Source organism: Enoplosus armatus, chromosome 12, assembly GCF_043641665.1.
Source record: "Enoplosus armatus isolate fEnoArm2 chromosome 12, fEnoArm2.hap1, whole genome shotgun sequence".
Classification (NCBI taxonomy): domain Eukaryota; kingdom Metazoa; phylum Chordata; class Actinopteri; order Centrarchiformes; family Enoplosidae; genus Enoplosus; species Enoplosus armatus.
In genome coordinates this window covers 882501-899417 of record NC_092191.1, presented here as the reverse complement: position 1 = coordinate 899417, position 16917 = coordinate 882501, and the positions used below count along the sequence as shown (strand labels likewise).

Sequence of the window (16917 nt, the reverse complement as noted above, 5' to 3'; positions counted from 1 at the left end):
TCCCGTCAGCCTCCAAACTAAATCAACACGATCGTCCCGGCTCTTCTTCAGGACAAGCTCTCCCAGCTGAAGGTGCCTGACCCCCCCTGCAGGTAGATCACAGATTTCCTGTCTGACAGGAAGCAGCACGTGAAGCTGGGGAAACACGTCTCAGACTCGCGGACGATCAGCACCGGCTCCCCTCAAGGCTGCGTTCTTTCTCCTCTACTCTTCCTCCTGTACACCAACAGCTGCACCTCCAGTCACCAGTCCGTCAAGCTCCTGAAGTTCGCGGACGACACCACCCTCATCGGACTCATCTCTGGAGAGGATGAGTCTGCCTACAGGTGGGAGATTGACCACCTGGTGACCTGGTGCAGCAGCAACAACCTGGAGCTTAACGCTTCAAAGACAGTGGAGATGGTTGTAGACTTCAGGAAGAGCGCATCCCCACCCGCCCCCATCACCCTGTGTGACTCTCCAGTGGACACTGTGGAGTCCCTCCGTTTCCTGGGCTCCATCATCAGCCAGGACCTCCGGTGGGAGCTGAACATCAGCTCCCTCATCAAGAAAGCCCAACAGAGGATGTACTTCCTGAGGCAGCTGAGGAAGTTTAACCTGCCACAAACAATGCTGGTTCACTTCTACACCGCCATCATAGAGTCCATCCTCACCTCCTCCATCACCGTCTGGTACGCTGCTGCCTCCACCAAGGACAGACGCAGACTGCAGCCTATCATTCGGCTGCAACCTCCCATCTCTTCAGGACCTGTACTCCTCCAGGACCCTGAGGAGAGCAGGGAAGATCGCTGCCGACCCCTCCCACCCCGGACACCATCTGTTCGACCCCCTCCCCTCTGGCAGGAGGCTGTGGTCCATCAGGACCAAAACCTCCCGCCACAAAAACAGTTTCTTCCCCTCTGCAGTCAACCTGACAAACTCTCACTGACCCCCCCCCCCAGAACACAAACACAAGCTATACGTTATATTAACGTACATCACCCCTGTCCCCACTGCGTTACATTAACGCACTCACCCCCTACTGGACACTTTACTTTATTCTGGTCACTGCACTGTTGTTATTTATCTTATCTTATTTTTATTTTTATTTTAGCTTTTATATTCTACTTATTTGTTATCAAAACAATAGCACCTTCAGACCACAGCAAATTCCTTGTAATGTATGTTACTTGGCAATAAACAGTTTCTGATTCTGATTCTGATTCTAAATGACATAATATGGAAGTCGTCTTGTCTTTATTTCTCTCCCGTTCTCCCAGAACTCAGGTGCTCCGAGCACACCGAGCTGTTCGCCTGAAACTCAGGTGAGACGACTGCAGCGCGTCGAGAGCTAACGCGTCGATATGTGTAGTGAATCATAGCGGACGACGTCCCGACAGAAAGACGAGCGCGTCCCTCTGCGACAAACACGTGTTGGTGACGTCGACCAATAGGAGCGCAGAGAGCTCTTCAGCTGTAAACATGGCGAAGACAAAGAGGAACGATGCTGTCGGAGCTGTGAGACAGAGGAGAGCTCTCAGTCCGTCTCCACGCAACACAGCCGGCATCACGCGCCGCTTCGGACGCCATGTTTGTTTACATCCTTGGTCCCGAGCACGACACCTGATGACATAACGCAGGTGTGCAGTCTGGACCCGGCAGAGGTCCTTCTATGTTTCCTGTTTATCCCCTCAGTGTTTTTGAATCCTCTGCTAACTTCCTGTTGTTTGAGTCAGGGTTACATGTGAACTGCAGAAACTATTGAAATACTCACATCACAGTCACTTCAAATGTTATCAGGCGTGTGAAGTTGCCAAAGCCTCTCCAAGTCGTTGCCATGTAAAATAAAAACATGAACTAACGTGACGCCATGTGTGTCACATAATGACAGGAAGCTGAAACACTGAACGTCTGCAGAGGATTTAAAATCCTGCTGCTGGATCAGTGCAGCTGTGCTTCACAGACATGGACTCGAGAGACTTCAGGGGCCCCTCCAGTGAAGTCTGGGAACTTCAACACAATAAGGAACAGATTCATTTCACTGCACTTCACTGAAATACAATTCATTCCTTCCAGAAATGAACTAAAAAAAACAAATCATCATGTTTTCGTCCAAAATGTCTTCTTTGTGCGATTTGCTCCGGACACGCACCACGTTCAGGGCTCTGAGCTAAAACCTGCATCCGCATGTGAAGCACAATGAGGACAGTTACATGTCGTTTTCATAATTTGAGTCATCCTCTTTCAATATGTTGAGCAGAGGAAGTAAAGACATCGCTGAAATGTCATCAAAATGCCATCGACGTACCGTTTCGCCGTGACGCTAATGTGTCACATTAACCTACATCTCTCTGACTGGTTCAAGTCTTTGTCTGTTGACATACATGTCAGCTGTTCACATCCATCAGGACCTGCAGGCGTCTCAAACGCCTCATTTAATAAAGTCTCTCTTTCTTACACACATCGATAGACCGATTCACAAATGCAAACGAGTCTGGAACCTCTCAGTTCATTTTCTGTTTCCAAGGGACGTTATCAACAGGTGCAGACCAGAATGCATCTGGGCGCTACAACCAATCAGAGCAAAGCAACGTGTGACGGAGCGGTAGGCTGCTAGGCTAGGTAGCTAGTTCCAACATCCGGTTCATATGGCTTCTAGTTCAACATAACACAGACATTTGGCACGACATGATGTAGAAGCCGACACCGACCATCTGTAGGAAACGTGAACGACCGTCCAGCTCGCCGAATACTGACGCGATAGATTCAGAACGTTCCACATCAGCGGCAGCCATCTTGGTCGTTTAACGGCGCTTAAACCCGCCTCATATTAGACAAACGATGTCATCAACAAAAGTCTCTCGAAAACTTCCATGTTGGTAAAAACGATTCTGCAGAAGTCAGAACATAAACAGCTCCAAGTTTCTGTTACAAGCAACCAGGTGGCCACAGCAGAAATTCCCATCTTCAGTGAATGCAGCACAATACCAAGCGTGTCTCTCTACATTGTCTTCTACACACTTTCAATATCACTAACTTCTTTAAAATAAGTTGTAGTTTAATTAAAATTAATCTAATTTAAATAGTTTAATTCAAACCAAGTTACGTTTGAACTTCAAGCTGCTCAGAAACACTTTGTTCACACTTATCTGTTCCTGAAAACAAGCGTTCAGTGATTCTTCAGCTTTGGACCATGTGGGGGACCAAAGCAAAGACACTATTGATTAGAGCTGCAACCGTATTTTCATAATCAAACAGCCTTCTAATGATTATTCTCTGATCAGTTGAATGATTTGATAAAAATGCCTTTTAGTTTATTATCCTTTCTCATCCTGTCTATAAGAGAGTGGCTCAAATACTGTTCAGTACACATGTAATTCAACATCCATGATGGGATGGAAGTACTTTATGTACCACACACACACACAAGCAGCCGGTACAAACCAGACCAGGACCTGTCAGAGTAAAAGGACTCCTTGTTTCTGTGATGATACTCCACTCGAGTCACCTCAGTCGCTGTAATCACCAGTTTCCAACTCGTAGATAGCGTTCACGTCAACGTCCAGGTCGTAGCTAGGACTGGGGACACTCCATTATGGACGCCTGAGACCGTCAACCTCGTGGAGACGTTTTAAAGGGTCAGTTCGTCCAAATAAAAGCGTTTCCTCACTTCCCTCTCGTGGCCTCCACACACGCAGACAGTTTAGGTTTTATTTGTTTTGACATATCGTGAGACACACAGTCGACACCGTCTCACGTCTTTCTTCACAGTTTGCTCATGCCCTCCCCCGAACAATGGTAGTCCAATCACAGCTGAACCGCAGTAACTGGACACATCAGGTCTGTCCAGCTGTGGTGTACGTGGAGTCCAAATGAGTCTTTTAGTCTTCCTACAATAGTAACTAAACTCCACAATATATAAGGCGTGTGGTGTCTCCAGGATCCTCAAAGACTCAGAACCAGAACCATCTGGAGGAAAAGAACTCTGCATGCCACAGGGCAGAAAATATTTTTAACCTGTTTCTCAAGCTGTCTCCACACACGACGACAGCCGGTGGCTCCCTGGACGAGAAACACAGTCACAACTTAAAAGTCTTTATATGGTGCAGATGTTGACTACGAGAGTCTTTCAGGATTGTAGAGATACCTTCAGAACCTGTTACACGACCGTCTGCGTCATCGCCGGGTATTTATCTTAAGGAGAAACTGTCTGTGGTTCGAATGCAATGCTAATGCTAATACACAAGAAGCAAAAAACAGAGCGAGTAGCCATCAAGTGCATATTTAAGAGTTTTAAAACAAGTCAGGTTGTTAGCTGAATCTACAGTTTCCACTGCAGACTCTGCTTCTGTTTGAAACGAAGGACCCACTGTTTCAAAAATGACCAATATTTCAATCGTAAATCTGCCACCGTTATCACATCAAACTGTCTTGAGACAACGAACAGCTCAGCAGGCGTAGCAACAGTAACTAAGGGGGGCGGGGCTCAGCAAACTGTCATTTCCATTCACCTCCACTGTGTTGGGGTGGAGACAGATATATCTCACAAGCTGAACACTTAAAACCAAGACTGATCACCTGTAACCCGGAGAGGTGGAGGAGAGGGAGCAGCGAGGGGGGGGGGCAGAGGACAGTGGCTCCCTCCTCCTCCGATCTGAGCCCTCGTCTCGTCTCTGTGACAGATGGAAGCAGCCGAGCAGGAAGGAAGACAGGGCTGACCCCCAGCCTGCTGAGTGAACAGCAACCTGCCAGCTGAATACCAACACGCAGTCATTCACTCGAGCCCCCCCCCCGTGAAGAAACTACTTTTATTTGATATTTGTGGAACAAGTGAGCCGATCAACTGAAACCAAAAATCAAGGTGTTACAAAGTACAAACGTATTAGCATCAAAATATACTTAAAGCACCAAAAGTAAAAGTACTCATCATGCAGAATAATATATATTTTGGGATTATCGATACTGATGCATTAATGTGTTCATCACTGATGGAGATACTTTTAACTATTTTATAAACTGCTGGGTCTTTAATCTATAATAATAAAATCATCATTTATTTGTTGATTGTATTTTGTATCAATAATCTGAATCTGCAAAGTTACTAAAGTTTTAGAATAAAAGTAGTGGAGTAAACAGTATTAAATAAATATTAACCTCAGAAATGGAGTAAAAGTATATGTAGCATTAAAAGGAATTACTCCTCAAAGCTGCACTTGAGTTAATGTACTTAGTTACTTAGTTGAACCTATTTCGTATCCTAACTCATTAGCCAGAATTGGACTCTATTGTTGGTTTTATTGAAGCAGCTGAGGGAGTTCAGCCAAAGACAAATCCCCTTCTCTCAGATCTTTAGCGTCCGGGAGTCACGAGGAGTTCAGACCATCTTGGTAACGTGTTCCCTCTGATCCTCAACTCAACCTGGACCCACGTCAAGCTGCATAAAATCAGGCTGATGGTGGTTTTCAGTCTGTGTCGATTTAAAAATGGAGCTGCTCAAACAGTCAGTGGAAAGTTGGCGTGAGAGTGAACCAGCGCTGGCGGCTAAAACTGCTTTATAAAACACACGTTGAATCAATACAACATTTGCAGACGCATGGATGGACGCTGTGAATACAGATGTCGATATGTGTTCAACAACATGCAGCATCCGGCAAGTACGCAATCAATACGGGACACACATGATCCTCAGGACGGCTGCGCTATCAGTCCTCCACCGATCACCTGGACGGTGAGCTGGCCTCAGCGCAGGAGGAGAACGTGCAGTCGACCTCTCAGGTGTGAAGCGTGACGTCTGCGTGGCTCCGAGGCGTCGGTGCAGCGGAGAGATAACGCAGCAGCGCTTCTACACGGACTCCTGCAGCCATGCATCTGTGTGTGCGTTCTGAGCTTCAGACACAATTTAACACGATTTTCTTCTTGTGCAGCCGAGTGTACAGTCACGTTGTGTTGTGATTTAACAGACACACAACAGCAGCGCAGTTTGTCTGATGAACCAGACGAAGCCCTCAGAGTTGCATCCAAGCATTTCATGCTGATGCGTCCAAGAGACACATTGTGCTCTCAGCACATCCCTCTGTGACTCTCTCTCTCCTTCGCTTTCTCTATGTCTCTCCCTCCATCTCTCATCTTCTCTGTCAGCTCCACAAATGCAGGTTTAGTTCCATTTAAATCTGTAGTGTCTGCAGAGATCAGTGGTGGATTTGAGCACACACACTATTTATAACACTAATCAATTATAGCCTTAAAATGGCCTGTTCATAATTATTTATGTAGAGTAAGTCAGCCTATGATGCTATTATGAAATAACATCAACACATAATCATATTCAAACTACCAATCTGAAAAGAAAACTCAGTTTATTCTTTATTTGTTGTGTTTTCTATGTAATGATGAATGTAAGATCTTCACCTCTGTTGCCAAAGTGAATTTGGTCATTCAAGTTTCATTTCACCTGATCAATAGGTAGAATATAGACTATCACCTGATGATATTATCAATACTAACGTGACAATAATATACAGTATTAATATACAGTATGTCATCTGGTGAACAGCTTGGCCCGTGGCAAAACTGATAAAAAGAGGCATTTTGAACATCTGAGAAAATAACCTTGATACGTGTTGGAGAGCGCACCGAACTCCGTGGAAAAAATATTATATTGAGTATGTATTTGCTTACTGGCAGTAGTGGGTACCCTGTACAATATTAAATGAGATTGTTTTTAAATCAATATGACTGATTCCTCAATTCGGCACTATTTAAATTACCATAGAAGATTTTTTAAAGACCTTAACTGGAATTATTTCATTTCAACGGTTTCTGACACATCCAGCGGGGTTACGTGACAGAACTCTGCAAACCAACTCTAAAAAGAGAGACATTCATTCAGTTGTTCGGTGCTTCAGTGCCTATGAATGCCGATTGAAAGAAATACTCTCGGTGCCTGTTGAGTATTACATTTCGTTCCACATTTAAACTTTTTGAGCCATTAAGTATGTAAATATCAAATTGCTGTTTTTTTTCAAAGGAGTTCGGCTCCAACCTATAAACAAAAGTGAGCCGTTTCCTGAATAAACGGAACTGTTCCTCACCGTTGGGACGGCCGAGGCGGGAAGCTGGAGGTCCACGAGCCGGTACGCGTCCACCGCCGAGCCGTTGCCGCTCCACGCGGATGCTGCAGACAGCGCCAGGGTGTCCGTGTCGCGTGCCGTGCAGTTCGGCTCGCTGCAAGAGATGACGCTCTGCCGCGCGGACCGCAGCAGCGCGCTCTTCCCGCCGTTCATCCTCCTCCGCCTCCTCTTCCTCGCTCCTCCTCGCGCGCTCTGTCTGGAGGCGGGGACAGAGGAGGCTTTATGGCCGACAGGTGACAGGAAGTGCAGCAGGTGGCTGAAACACACGAGAGCAACAAAGTCAAATTCAATCAAACAAGTGAATCATGACGTAATGACGGAGGTGGAAACAACAAGGTACATTTACTAAAGTACAGTTCTGAGGTACTTGTACTTTACTTGAATATTTGGATTGTCTGCTACTTTCAACTTCTACTTCACTCTCAGAGGGAAATACTGTACTTTTTACTACAGATTCACACAGGTGATACAAAATATAAATAACTAATACATTATGATGCATTATTATAGAAAATAGTTCAGGCGTTACAAGCATGACACCCCCCAACCTCCCACCCAACAGTCGGCGGTCCAGTTGTATTGTGGGAAATGTAGGCGGCAGGTTTTGACGACATCTCTTGTTCTGCTGCATCGATTTAGATTTGAATGCTAAATCTTTAGCGTGGTGTTACACAGAGTGATGCCCTTAACTGGGGAGACAGCTACAATCTTTTATTCGTATCCGTCCACCGTCCAGACTGCAGGACTGGACTCACTTTCACCTCCAACAACGTTAAACGGCATCATGTCGGACATCTCACACCCAACTGAGCAGATTAAAAGGATCTGAAAACAATGAAAAGAAGCCCAGCGTCTGTTTACGGTTAAACTGAGCCGACTGGAGGAAGAAAAGCTTTTATCTGATATTTGTAATATTGAAAAGAAGAGGTGGAGTGATGAAGCAGACTGTGTGGGTGGAGAAGAGACACCCTGAGGGGCTTCAGAGAGCGTCTCACCTCAGAATGAGGAAAATAATGAGGGTGACAAACATAAAAGCAGCTCATAAAGCTGCTGTAATTGATACCACACAAATCACACACAGTCACAGTGAAATGTTTGAGCAGGAAAACAAGTCTGCATGTATTATATATATATTATAATAATATATATATATATACTCCATGTTTTTTAATATTGATTCATAACGTCATTTATGAGCCATTTCAAGACACACAGACAGAATCCTTCATGTCAGGTTTAACCTGTCGATGTTCACACACACAGCAAAGACAGGCAGGCAGACAGGCAGACAGGCAGACAGACAGGCAGACAGGCAGGCAGACAGACAGGCAGACAGGCAGACTGGCAGGCAGGCAGACAGGCAGGCAGACAGGCAGACAGACAGACAGACAGGCAGGCCAGCGTATAAAAGAACGCAGGTAGACATGGTTGGAAGGGAGGGAACCACACACACACACACACACACACACACGCACACACACACACACGCACGCACACACACACACACGCACACACACACACACGCACACACACACACGTTCTAGGGGACATGTGGGTCTTTAGGTCAGCGCTCTGATGAAAAGTCATTACGCTGATTATCTGCTGACCTGCTGCTGGGACTTAACTCTCATCAGAGGACAAACCGTAACACAGTGACACAGATGAAGTCAAAGTGAGCAGCACTTCGTTTTACAGGTCCGGTACATGTTCTGAGACAGTTATCTGGGCCGGATTTCTAAGGAATCATTGATTTAAAATGTCCGTGAAAGAACGACTGTCTGGGTAACACTAGTGATTCATCGGTGTGTTCATTCTCCTTTTCCAGTTCTTTCCAGGAATCTGCAGATGAATTAAGATTAAATATCAGTTACTTTACGGGAAACTACTGAACGTGTAATATAAACTGCAGTACAGTGACGTGCTGCCTTCACTGCAGATACTTCAGGTACATTTTGTACCTGAACAGCCTGTAAACTCTCGGACCAACACATTCAACTGGGAGCGACTGTGTAACTAAACTAAAACCAGTCCTGCATGATTCCTCCGTGATGTCAGAGGGAGACGTGACTGAACGTTGAAGGTTTCTTGAACGTCGACACATGTTGAACGCTAATTTGCAGAGAGCAGCAGATGTTTCTCTGCAGGGGCCTCGATTCATCTCCAGCAAACAAGTTTCACACCTCGAACTCCAAAACACGAAGCCAGAAGACGGCTTCTTCTGAAGAGCACGTACAGCATGTGTTTGTTTGTGAAATACTCGTGTACTGCGCTACAAGACAGTACAAACGTGTACTCAGGTAGAGCTCAACTAATGCAGGACTTAACACATCGCAGATCATTGATTCAGTCATGATAATTCACATATACATTGGACCTGTTGTCATAGAAACATAAAGCACTTCTAATCAAACATCCTTATTGATCCTCAGAGGGGGAATTCAGACACTGCAGCAGCTCAAGGACAGCATTAGTTGAGATTATTAAGTCTTTATTAGACAGATGAGGAACAGGTCATTCGCTTACGTAGCATCAGATTAGCTCGATTAGCTCGACTGAGGAGAAATATTAAAAATACATCCATAAATGAGTTGTTAGTATTAATTTACAGTGTAAATGTATTTGATGTGACTGATTTTGTACATATCTTGACGTGGATCATTTCACTTTGAAGGAGAAATAAAGTCACAAACACATCAGACCATCACGTTTCCTGTTTATGTGGAGAATGACATCGACAGCCTTTAGGACTGAGATTTATTTAATGCTTTTTTATTGACATAGCAGAGATTGAATCAGCCATAACAGACCCCACAAAGGCCCCCAAAGATGTATTCTTCTTTGATAATGAGGGGGGGTCACGGCCTTTGAACCACGTCGTTAAATTTCCTCTCTGTAATTAACCCTCAGTTTAAGCCGTTAATGAGGAGTTACAAGGCGTCAACAGACCCCCGCCGCCCTGTAATTCACTGTGATGCACCAACGTCTTCCTCCCTCAGCCTGGAGAGAGGAAGATTAATGAGCTTTCATCACGTTCTCTCTTCATCCATGTACCACATTTATCTCTCAACAATATTATATATATATATATATACGTATATACTTTAAAATAAAAAACGAAATCCTGGAGAAAAAGAGAGTAAAATCTAAATGAAACGGAGGTGAAGAGTTTTAGTCGTTTGAGTCTCAGCTGCCGTGTTCAACATCGACCCATGGAAGAATAATCACAATCAAATGTGTGTGGTTGTCAACGGCAACCACACACAAGGGTAATGACAGAAACCCTGAAACCATTTAATCACCAGTTAAACTGATGGAAGCTGACAGGAATGTAGGACACTGAATGATTGACAGGTAGGACAGCAACACACACACACACACACACACACACACACACACACACACACACACAGTGATCAAAGGAATGAGGACACACACTTGAAGGTCACACTTGAATAGAAATTTGTTGTACTGATATGAAATCAATCAATAAGCTGACGGTCGTCTTTACAGAGACAATTCAACTCAGTCTGCCTGGAAACAGGTGTGTGTGTGTGTGTGTGTGTGTGTGTGTGTGTGTGTGTGTGTGGATATGTATTTTGTGGTGTATATATATATACACATATATACATATATACCAAAAGTCCACTGACACCAGCTGCTCCAGTGTGAACATCCGTTAGTTTCATATGATTGTAATCAGTTAACTTGGGCTTCAGTGAATAATGAGCGGCTGACCCTTTAAACACTAAACAATCAATCAATTAATTGGAGAAAATAACGTATTGATAACACACAGTACTGCTGTGATGGAGTAAAACTCATGTCTGAGGCGTTCTGTGTTAATTAAGGTCTTAAAGCAGGATTCTCTCCAAGAACGATGAATGTAACTGAAGTAAGAACCAAAACAGTGTGTTCAGTGTGTCAGACATCAGCTGGACTCTGGTGAGCTCCACAGCAGTACTACAGTACTACAGTACTACAGTACAGTGCCACAGTACAGTACCACAGTACAGTACTACAGACATCAGCTGGACTCTGGTGAGCTCCACAGTACTGCAGTACTACAGTACTACAGTACTACAGTACTACAGTACAGTACCACAGTACTACAGGCTGTCTGTGAGGACGAGGAAGCCACAGAAACGTCTGAAAGCTTGTGTGTGTTATCTCGAGGTATCTTAATGTTTCTGGCTGCTGAGTTGAAGCATGTTAACAGTCTTTCATGTTCATCGTCACGACATGACGTTTGTTTCCTCAGAGCCTCTGAGGAAGAAGAAGAAGGACGAAGGAGTTAACAGGTAAAGTTTGTCCTTCAAACGCTTCACTGCTTTTAGTGAAGCTTTAATCCAGCGATCAGATAATCTGTTCGACCTCTTTTATCAGCTCTCGACCTAAATATACAAACTGAACCCACGTTAAGGACACACTTACTGCTGTGTTGAAGTACATTTACTCTAAGTGTGTCTGTCTGTCTGTGTGTCTGTCTGTGTGTGTCTGTCTGTGTGTCTGTGTGTCTGTGTGTCTGTCTGTCTGTGTGTCTGTGTGTCTGTCTGTCTGTGTGTGTGTCTGTGTGTCTGTCTGTGTGTGTCTGTCTGTGTGTCTGTGTGTCTGTCTGTGTGTGTGTCTGTGTGTGCGTCTGTGTGTGTCTGTCTGTGTGTCTGTCTGTCTGTGTGTCTGTGTGTCTGTCTGTGTGTCTGTCTGTGTGTCTGTGTGTCTGTGTGTCTGTCTGTGTGTCTGTCTGTGTCTGTCTGTCTGTCTGTGTGTCTGTGTGTTTGTCTGTCTGTGTGTCTGTCTGTGTGTGTGTCTGTCTGTGTGTCTGTCTGTGTGTCTGTCTGTCTGTGTGTCTGTCTGTGTGTCTGTCTCTGTGTCTGTGTGTCTGTCTGTCTGTCTGTGTGTCTGTGTGTCTGTCTGTGTGTCTGTGTGTCTGTCTGTGTGTCTGTCTGTGTGTCTGTCTCTGTGTCTGTGTGTCTGTCTGTCTGTGTGTCTGTCTGTGTGTGTGTGTGTGTGTGTGTGTCTGTGTGTCTGTCTGTCTGTCTGTCTGTCTGTGTGTCTGTCTGTGTGTGTGTCTGTCTGTGTGTCTGTGTGTCTGTCTGTGTGTCTGTCTGTGTGTCTGTCTGTGTGTCTGTGTGTCTGTCTGTCTGTCTGTGTGTCTGTCTGTGTGTCTGTCTGTGTGTCTGTGTGTCTGTCTGTGTGTCTGTCTCTGTGTCTGTGTGTCTGTCTGTCTGTCTGTGTGTCTGTCTGTGTGTCTGTCTGTGTGTCTGTCTGTGTGTCTGTCTCTGTGTCTGTGTGTCTGTCTGTCTGTCTGTCTGTGTGTCTGTCTGTGTGTGTGTCTGTCTGTGTGTCTGTCTGTCTGTCTGTCTGTCTGTGTGTCTGTGTGTCTGTCTGTGTGTCTGTGTGTCTGTCTGTGTGTCTGTCTCTGTGTCTGTGTGTCTGTGTGTCTGTCTGTGTGTCTGTCTGTGTGTCTGTGTGTCTGTCTGTGTGTCTGTCTGTCAGGACTTCTGCTTGATTGGCGGCTGACACAGGAAGCAGCAGGGTGGAGAGCTGAGTGTGTGTGTGTGTGTGTGTGTGTGTGTGTGTGTGTGTGTGAGACCAGGGGGTAATTCATTAATTCATTAATCCTCATGAATATTAAATCCATCAGTTTCTCTTGTTGGTCATAAACACATCTTCATTCAGACTAACTAACAGATTAACCCTAAAGTTCCGTGTTGGGGTCCTGGAGAACCCCCGGTCCTGGAGAACCCCCGGTCATGGAGAACTCCAGGGCCTGGAGAACCCCGGATCCTGGAGAAACCCCGGTCCTGGAGAAACCCCGGTCCTGGAGAACCCTGGGTCCTGGAGAACCCCCGGTCCTGGAGAACCCCCGGATCCTGGAGAACCCCCGGACCTGGAGACCGACCTTTCCTGACTATGAGAACTGCTCATAAACCTTTGAAGTGCCACGTTATGGATTCACACTGGAGCCTTTTGGCCTCGACGAAGGACCGAACTTGTTTCCTCTACTTCATTACACTGGACGGATGCAGTACTTGTACCTTCTGTACTGTTATCTTTGAATGCGTGTTCTGTTGTTTCTGATGTGACTATGGGTCCGTCCCTGGATCCATCATCCAATAGATTTCCAGTTCTCCACTGACAGCTGTCCACCTCATACGTGCCGTTGAGGCTGATGACTCTGTGACTCTGATGAAGACTCAGTCGTCCTCATTGGCCCTTTGGTTCTGTTTGAGGTGCTCAACATCGGACCGTGCCGTGTTGTTAGATGTCAGATACTCTGTTAGTTCACTAAGACATTTCATATTTCAGACATATCGTGAGTCTCGGCTCAGCCAATCAGAAGTGATGAAGCGCTGGCGTCACTCCTGCTGTTTGTGTATCAGCTGCCAATCAGGCTGAAGTCCTGGGTTTACTGTGTGTGTGTGTGTGTGTGTTCCCTACAATATGGGGACCAAACAGCAGGTCCTCAGAGGGTGAAACCATTCAATTTAAGACTGTTGAAGTTAAAGTTGAATTATGAGATATATTAAAAAGGGCCACAGTATCAGTACAAATGGATAGTTATTACTAATTTGACAGTGATGTATTTAAGTTACTACATATTTAGTGCTCTAAAGAGTACTTTACAAAGTAAAATAGAAAATATCATCCTTTCAGATTTTAGAGAGTTTCCAGCTAATTTAAAGTTATAATCGTAAAGATTTTCATGAACTCAAACCCCATTTCTGTTTCTGGCAATAGCCATTCAATGTATTTACATTCTGTTATTTCTCTATATAGAGCTTTTCATTCTTAGTGGCGGGGTCCGCCATCTCCGAACTGGATTCAAGTTGTCTTCACACATGAGGGACTGACAGGAAACATTTAATCCAGTGTTACAGTTTGTAGTTTGATGTGATTGATGTCAGCCTCACTGTTAACTGAATGCTCTCCAGTTACTGCTAACACAACATTTCCTGCTGCTGCTGCTGCTTCACATTAAAACACTTCAACTGGACTTTCATTGTGAAGCACTCACAGGAAACACAATGTATGATGTTGTCAGTGGACGAGCTGTGAGATGAAGAGCTCCTGTTACTGCTGCTGTGTGGATATATTGTGTGTGCACATGGAGGCCGATTATTATTACTGACCAACGTCTTTATTGAAACGACCTGAGTTTGTTTGGCTGCACTGCACACCGATACACCGGCCGCTCTAACATTGGATTTCTGACAAAGTAGCTGCTCAGCCGCTGTTTGCTGTAGTATTAAACCACCTGTGGTTGCCATGGTAACCACAGGTACGGGAAGGATTATTACTTTAGGGTTACGCTTGACTTGAGCGGTCAGGATGGAGGCCTGGGTCGGCTCGGTGCAGGCCACAGTGCACTGGGAGCAAGAGGCAGGCAAACATCCTCCTCCTCTGTTTCTCTGCTTCTATTCATCCTTTTCTCTCCTCTGCAGTGCGTCCGTCTTCTTTGTCTCTCTCTCTGTCAGAGTTTGAAGGCTGTTTCTTCTTCTTTTGTGTTCCTGAAGCCGCTGCAGCTTCCATTCAGCTTCTGTTCAGCCGAGACGGAGCGCGCTAAGTGCTAATGGCTAATGGCTTCTTGACAATAGCATGGAGACAATACAATCAATAGAAAACATGAAAATACATGAGCACACACAACAACAACAACAATCTCCTCTCTAAGGTACATTATACTGAACACACACGTCAACAAACAAACACACACACGTGTACAGAGACGTGTCGTCACCTTGTAAAGTGAATCATTGCTATGACACAAAACACACATATAACACACAAAGGAGTCATCTCTTCAGGTTTTACTGCACATTTAATACACACACACACTTTAAAGAAGACAAGAAGAGTCGTCTTAAAGCTGCAGGGTTACTTCACGTCATCGCCAGTTAACCAGACTAAAGAGCCAGCTGCTACGCTACATGCTAACGGGGCAGTGAGACCGTTCACATCATATTGTTTAAATGGAGTGTCACGTCAGCCTTCAGTCGAATGCAGCATCAGACACAGCTGTGCTTTGAGCGCAAGGCTAACATCAGCATGCTAACATGCTCACCATGACAACATGCTAATGTTTAGTAGGTATAAGGTTCACCATGTTCACCATCTTTTAGCGTGTTAGCAAGCTGGATTGGGTCATAAAGCAAAGTATTGGACACATGAACATGTTGACCTGATGGTGGCGCTAGATGAAGAGTCAGAGGATCACCAGAGTTACTACAGTTCATCCTGAGGGGACCATGAAGGTCTGAACCACATCTCATCACAGTCCATCCTATTAAAAATTCTGAATTTATCCAACGAGTTCTGACTTCACCAGCTGCAGCTCTCTGATTGGATGTTTCTTACAGCAATGCAATCTGGGATTTGTAGTTGACCAAAGCTGATATTAACAGTCTGGTACCTTTTCATCAGTAAGGCAGCTTCTTCAGCTCAGTGTTCAGTAGCTTGTACTGATGAAATGCTCCAACATCGGCCCCACGAACAGGACTGATGCTGCCTGCTATAATCTGATATAATCTTTGGATTAGTGTTTCATCTGGCGGCCTCAGTGGGACTCAACACTGTCGTTGTTTTTCTGCACTTTTGGCCCTTTGATGCTGCTTCGGCCCAAATCTCACACAGTTTTGTAATGTTCATTTGCTAAAAGTGTGCCGGGTTCAGCCGTTTAACCGACCTTGTGTTCTGTATTAAACTGGGTCATAGTGGTGATCCATTATGGATGACGGCGTTGTATAACACACGATTGTGGTGAAAGTGGGATGCTGACAACACGTCCTTCACTGTGTCTTTAACATGTTTCAGCCTGGTGACACGAACTCCTGCACACATGGAACCAGGATTCAGTACGTCTGAATGTTTGGAGACTTTCAGGGCGGCTGCATGTTCCTCAGCTGAGAAGGACTCGCGCTCTGATGTTCAACCTTCTGCCTGATGCTGGAGATCTTACACTTTTATAGTCTTTGACACATTTCTAGCTATGGATTTATTATTATTCATTATTTATTATGTATTTTTACAGTGTGGTATTAGTACTATTACTGAAGTAAAGGATCTGAATGCTTGATTTGACTCCCAGCCGTCCACTCAGAGAGGACATCAGAGTCCAGTTATGTTAAGTTATGTTATGTTATGATCATTTGCTCAACATAAAATCTATCTATCCATCTGTAATTATCGATCTCCATGTTTTCATTCGTTTATTTGTTTGTTTGTTTGTTTGTTTGGGCTCAGGGGAAACTAAAGGAAACTCGGGGGAGTGCATTCCGTCCAGCAGGGGGCAGTAATGCATCAGTAAATATATCAGCTGCTGTAAAGCCCAGTCACGAAGAAGAGTCGTCTTCTTCTACGTGCAGCTGCTCCTGTCGTCTAGTCCACTTCTGGTTTTCTGTTCTTTGACTTTTAAAACTTTTAAAAACACATTCATTGAAGATGTCAGAAGGTCTGCGGGCGGAGCTGGAGGAATATCTGGAGACTTTAAACATCCAGACGACCTGCGTGGAGCACCCGCCGGTAAAACTCCGACAGAGTCCAAAGCTTTTCATCGGAAACAGCATGATATTGTGGTTGTTTTAAAGCAAAATTACATTTCTGACAGACGTTGTTGTAGCTGAATACATTGATGGAATATCAGAAACTGTACTTTCCATCGAGAACAAAACACCATTGAATCCCATTAGAATATTACTCATTTTTAAGATTCCTTGTTTATTGTGAATTGTATTAACATGTTTGGAGACAGTACATGAATCCTTAGAATTCACACTTCTATTCGGCGTAATTCAATACCCAGAGTGGCGCT

General features: G+C 44.8%; 2 protein-coding genes across 2 annotated transcripts in view; one reads left to right on the top strand and one right to left on the bottom strand.

Annotated features, from left to right (window-relative positions):
* The window catches only part of opn4a (opsin 4a (melanopsin)), a 28261-nt gene extending 20999 nt beyond the window's left edge, over positions 1-7262 (bottom strand). Inside the window, exon 1 of the mRNA XM_070915572.1 lies at positions 7071-7262. Coding sequence (XP_070771673.1) covers positions 7071-7262 — 192 coding nt within the window. The remainder of the gene's footprint in view (positions 1-7070) is intronic.
* A 9231-nt stretch (positions 7263-16493) lies between these two features.
* The window catches only part of prorsd1 (prolyl-tRNA synthetase domain containing 1), a 3335-nt gene continuing 2911 nt past the window's right edge, over positions 16494-16917 (top strand). Inside the window, exon 1 of the mRNA XM_070916344.1 lies at positions 16494-16628. Within this exon, the coding sequence (XP_070772445.1) occupies positions 16548-16628 (81 nt within the window). The 5' untranslated portion in view covers positions 16494-16547. The remainder of the gene's footprint in view (positions 16629-16917) is intronic.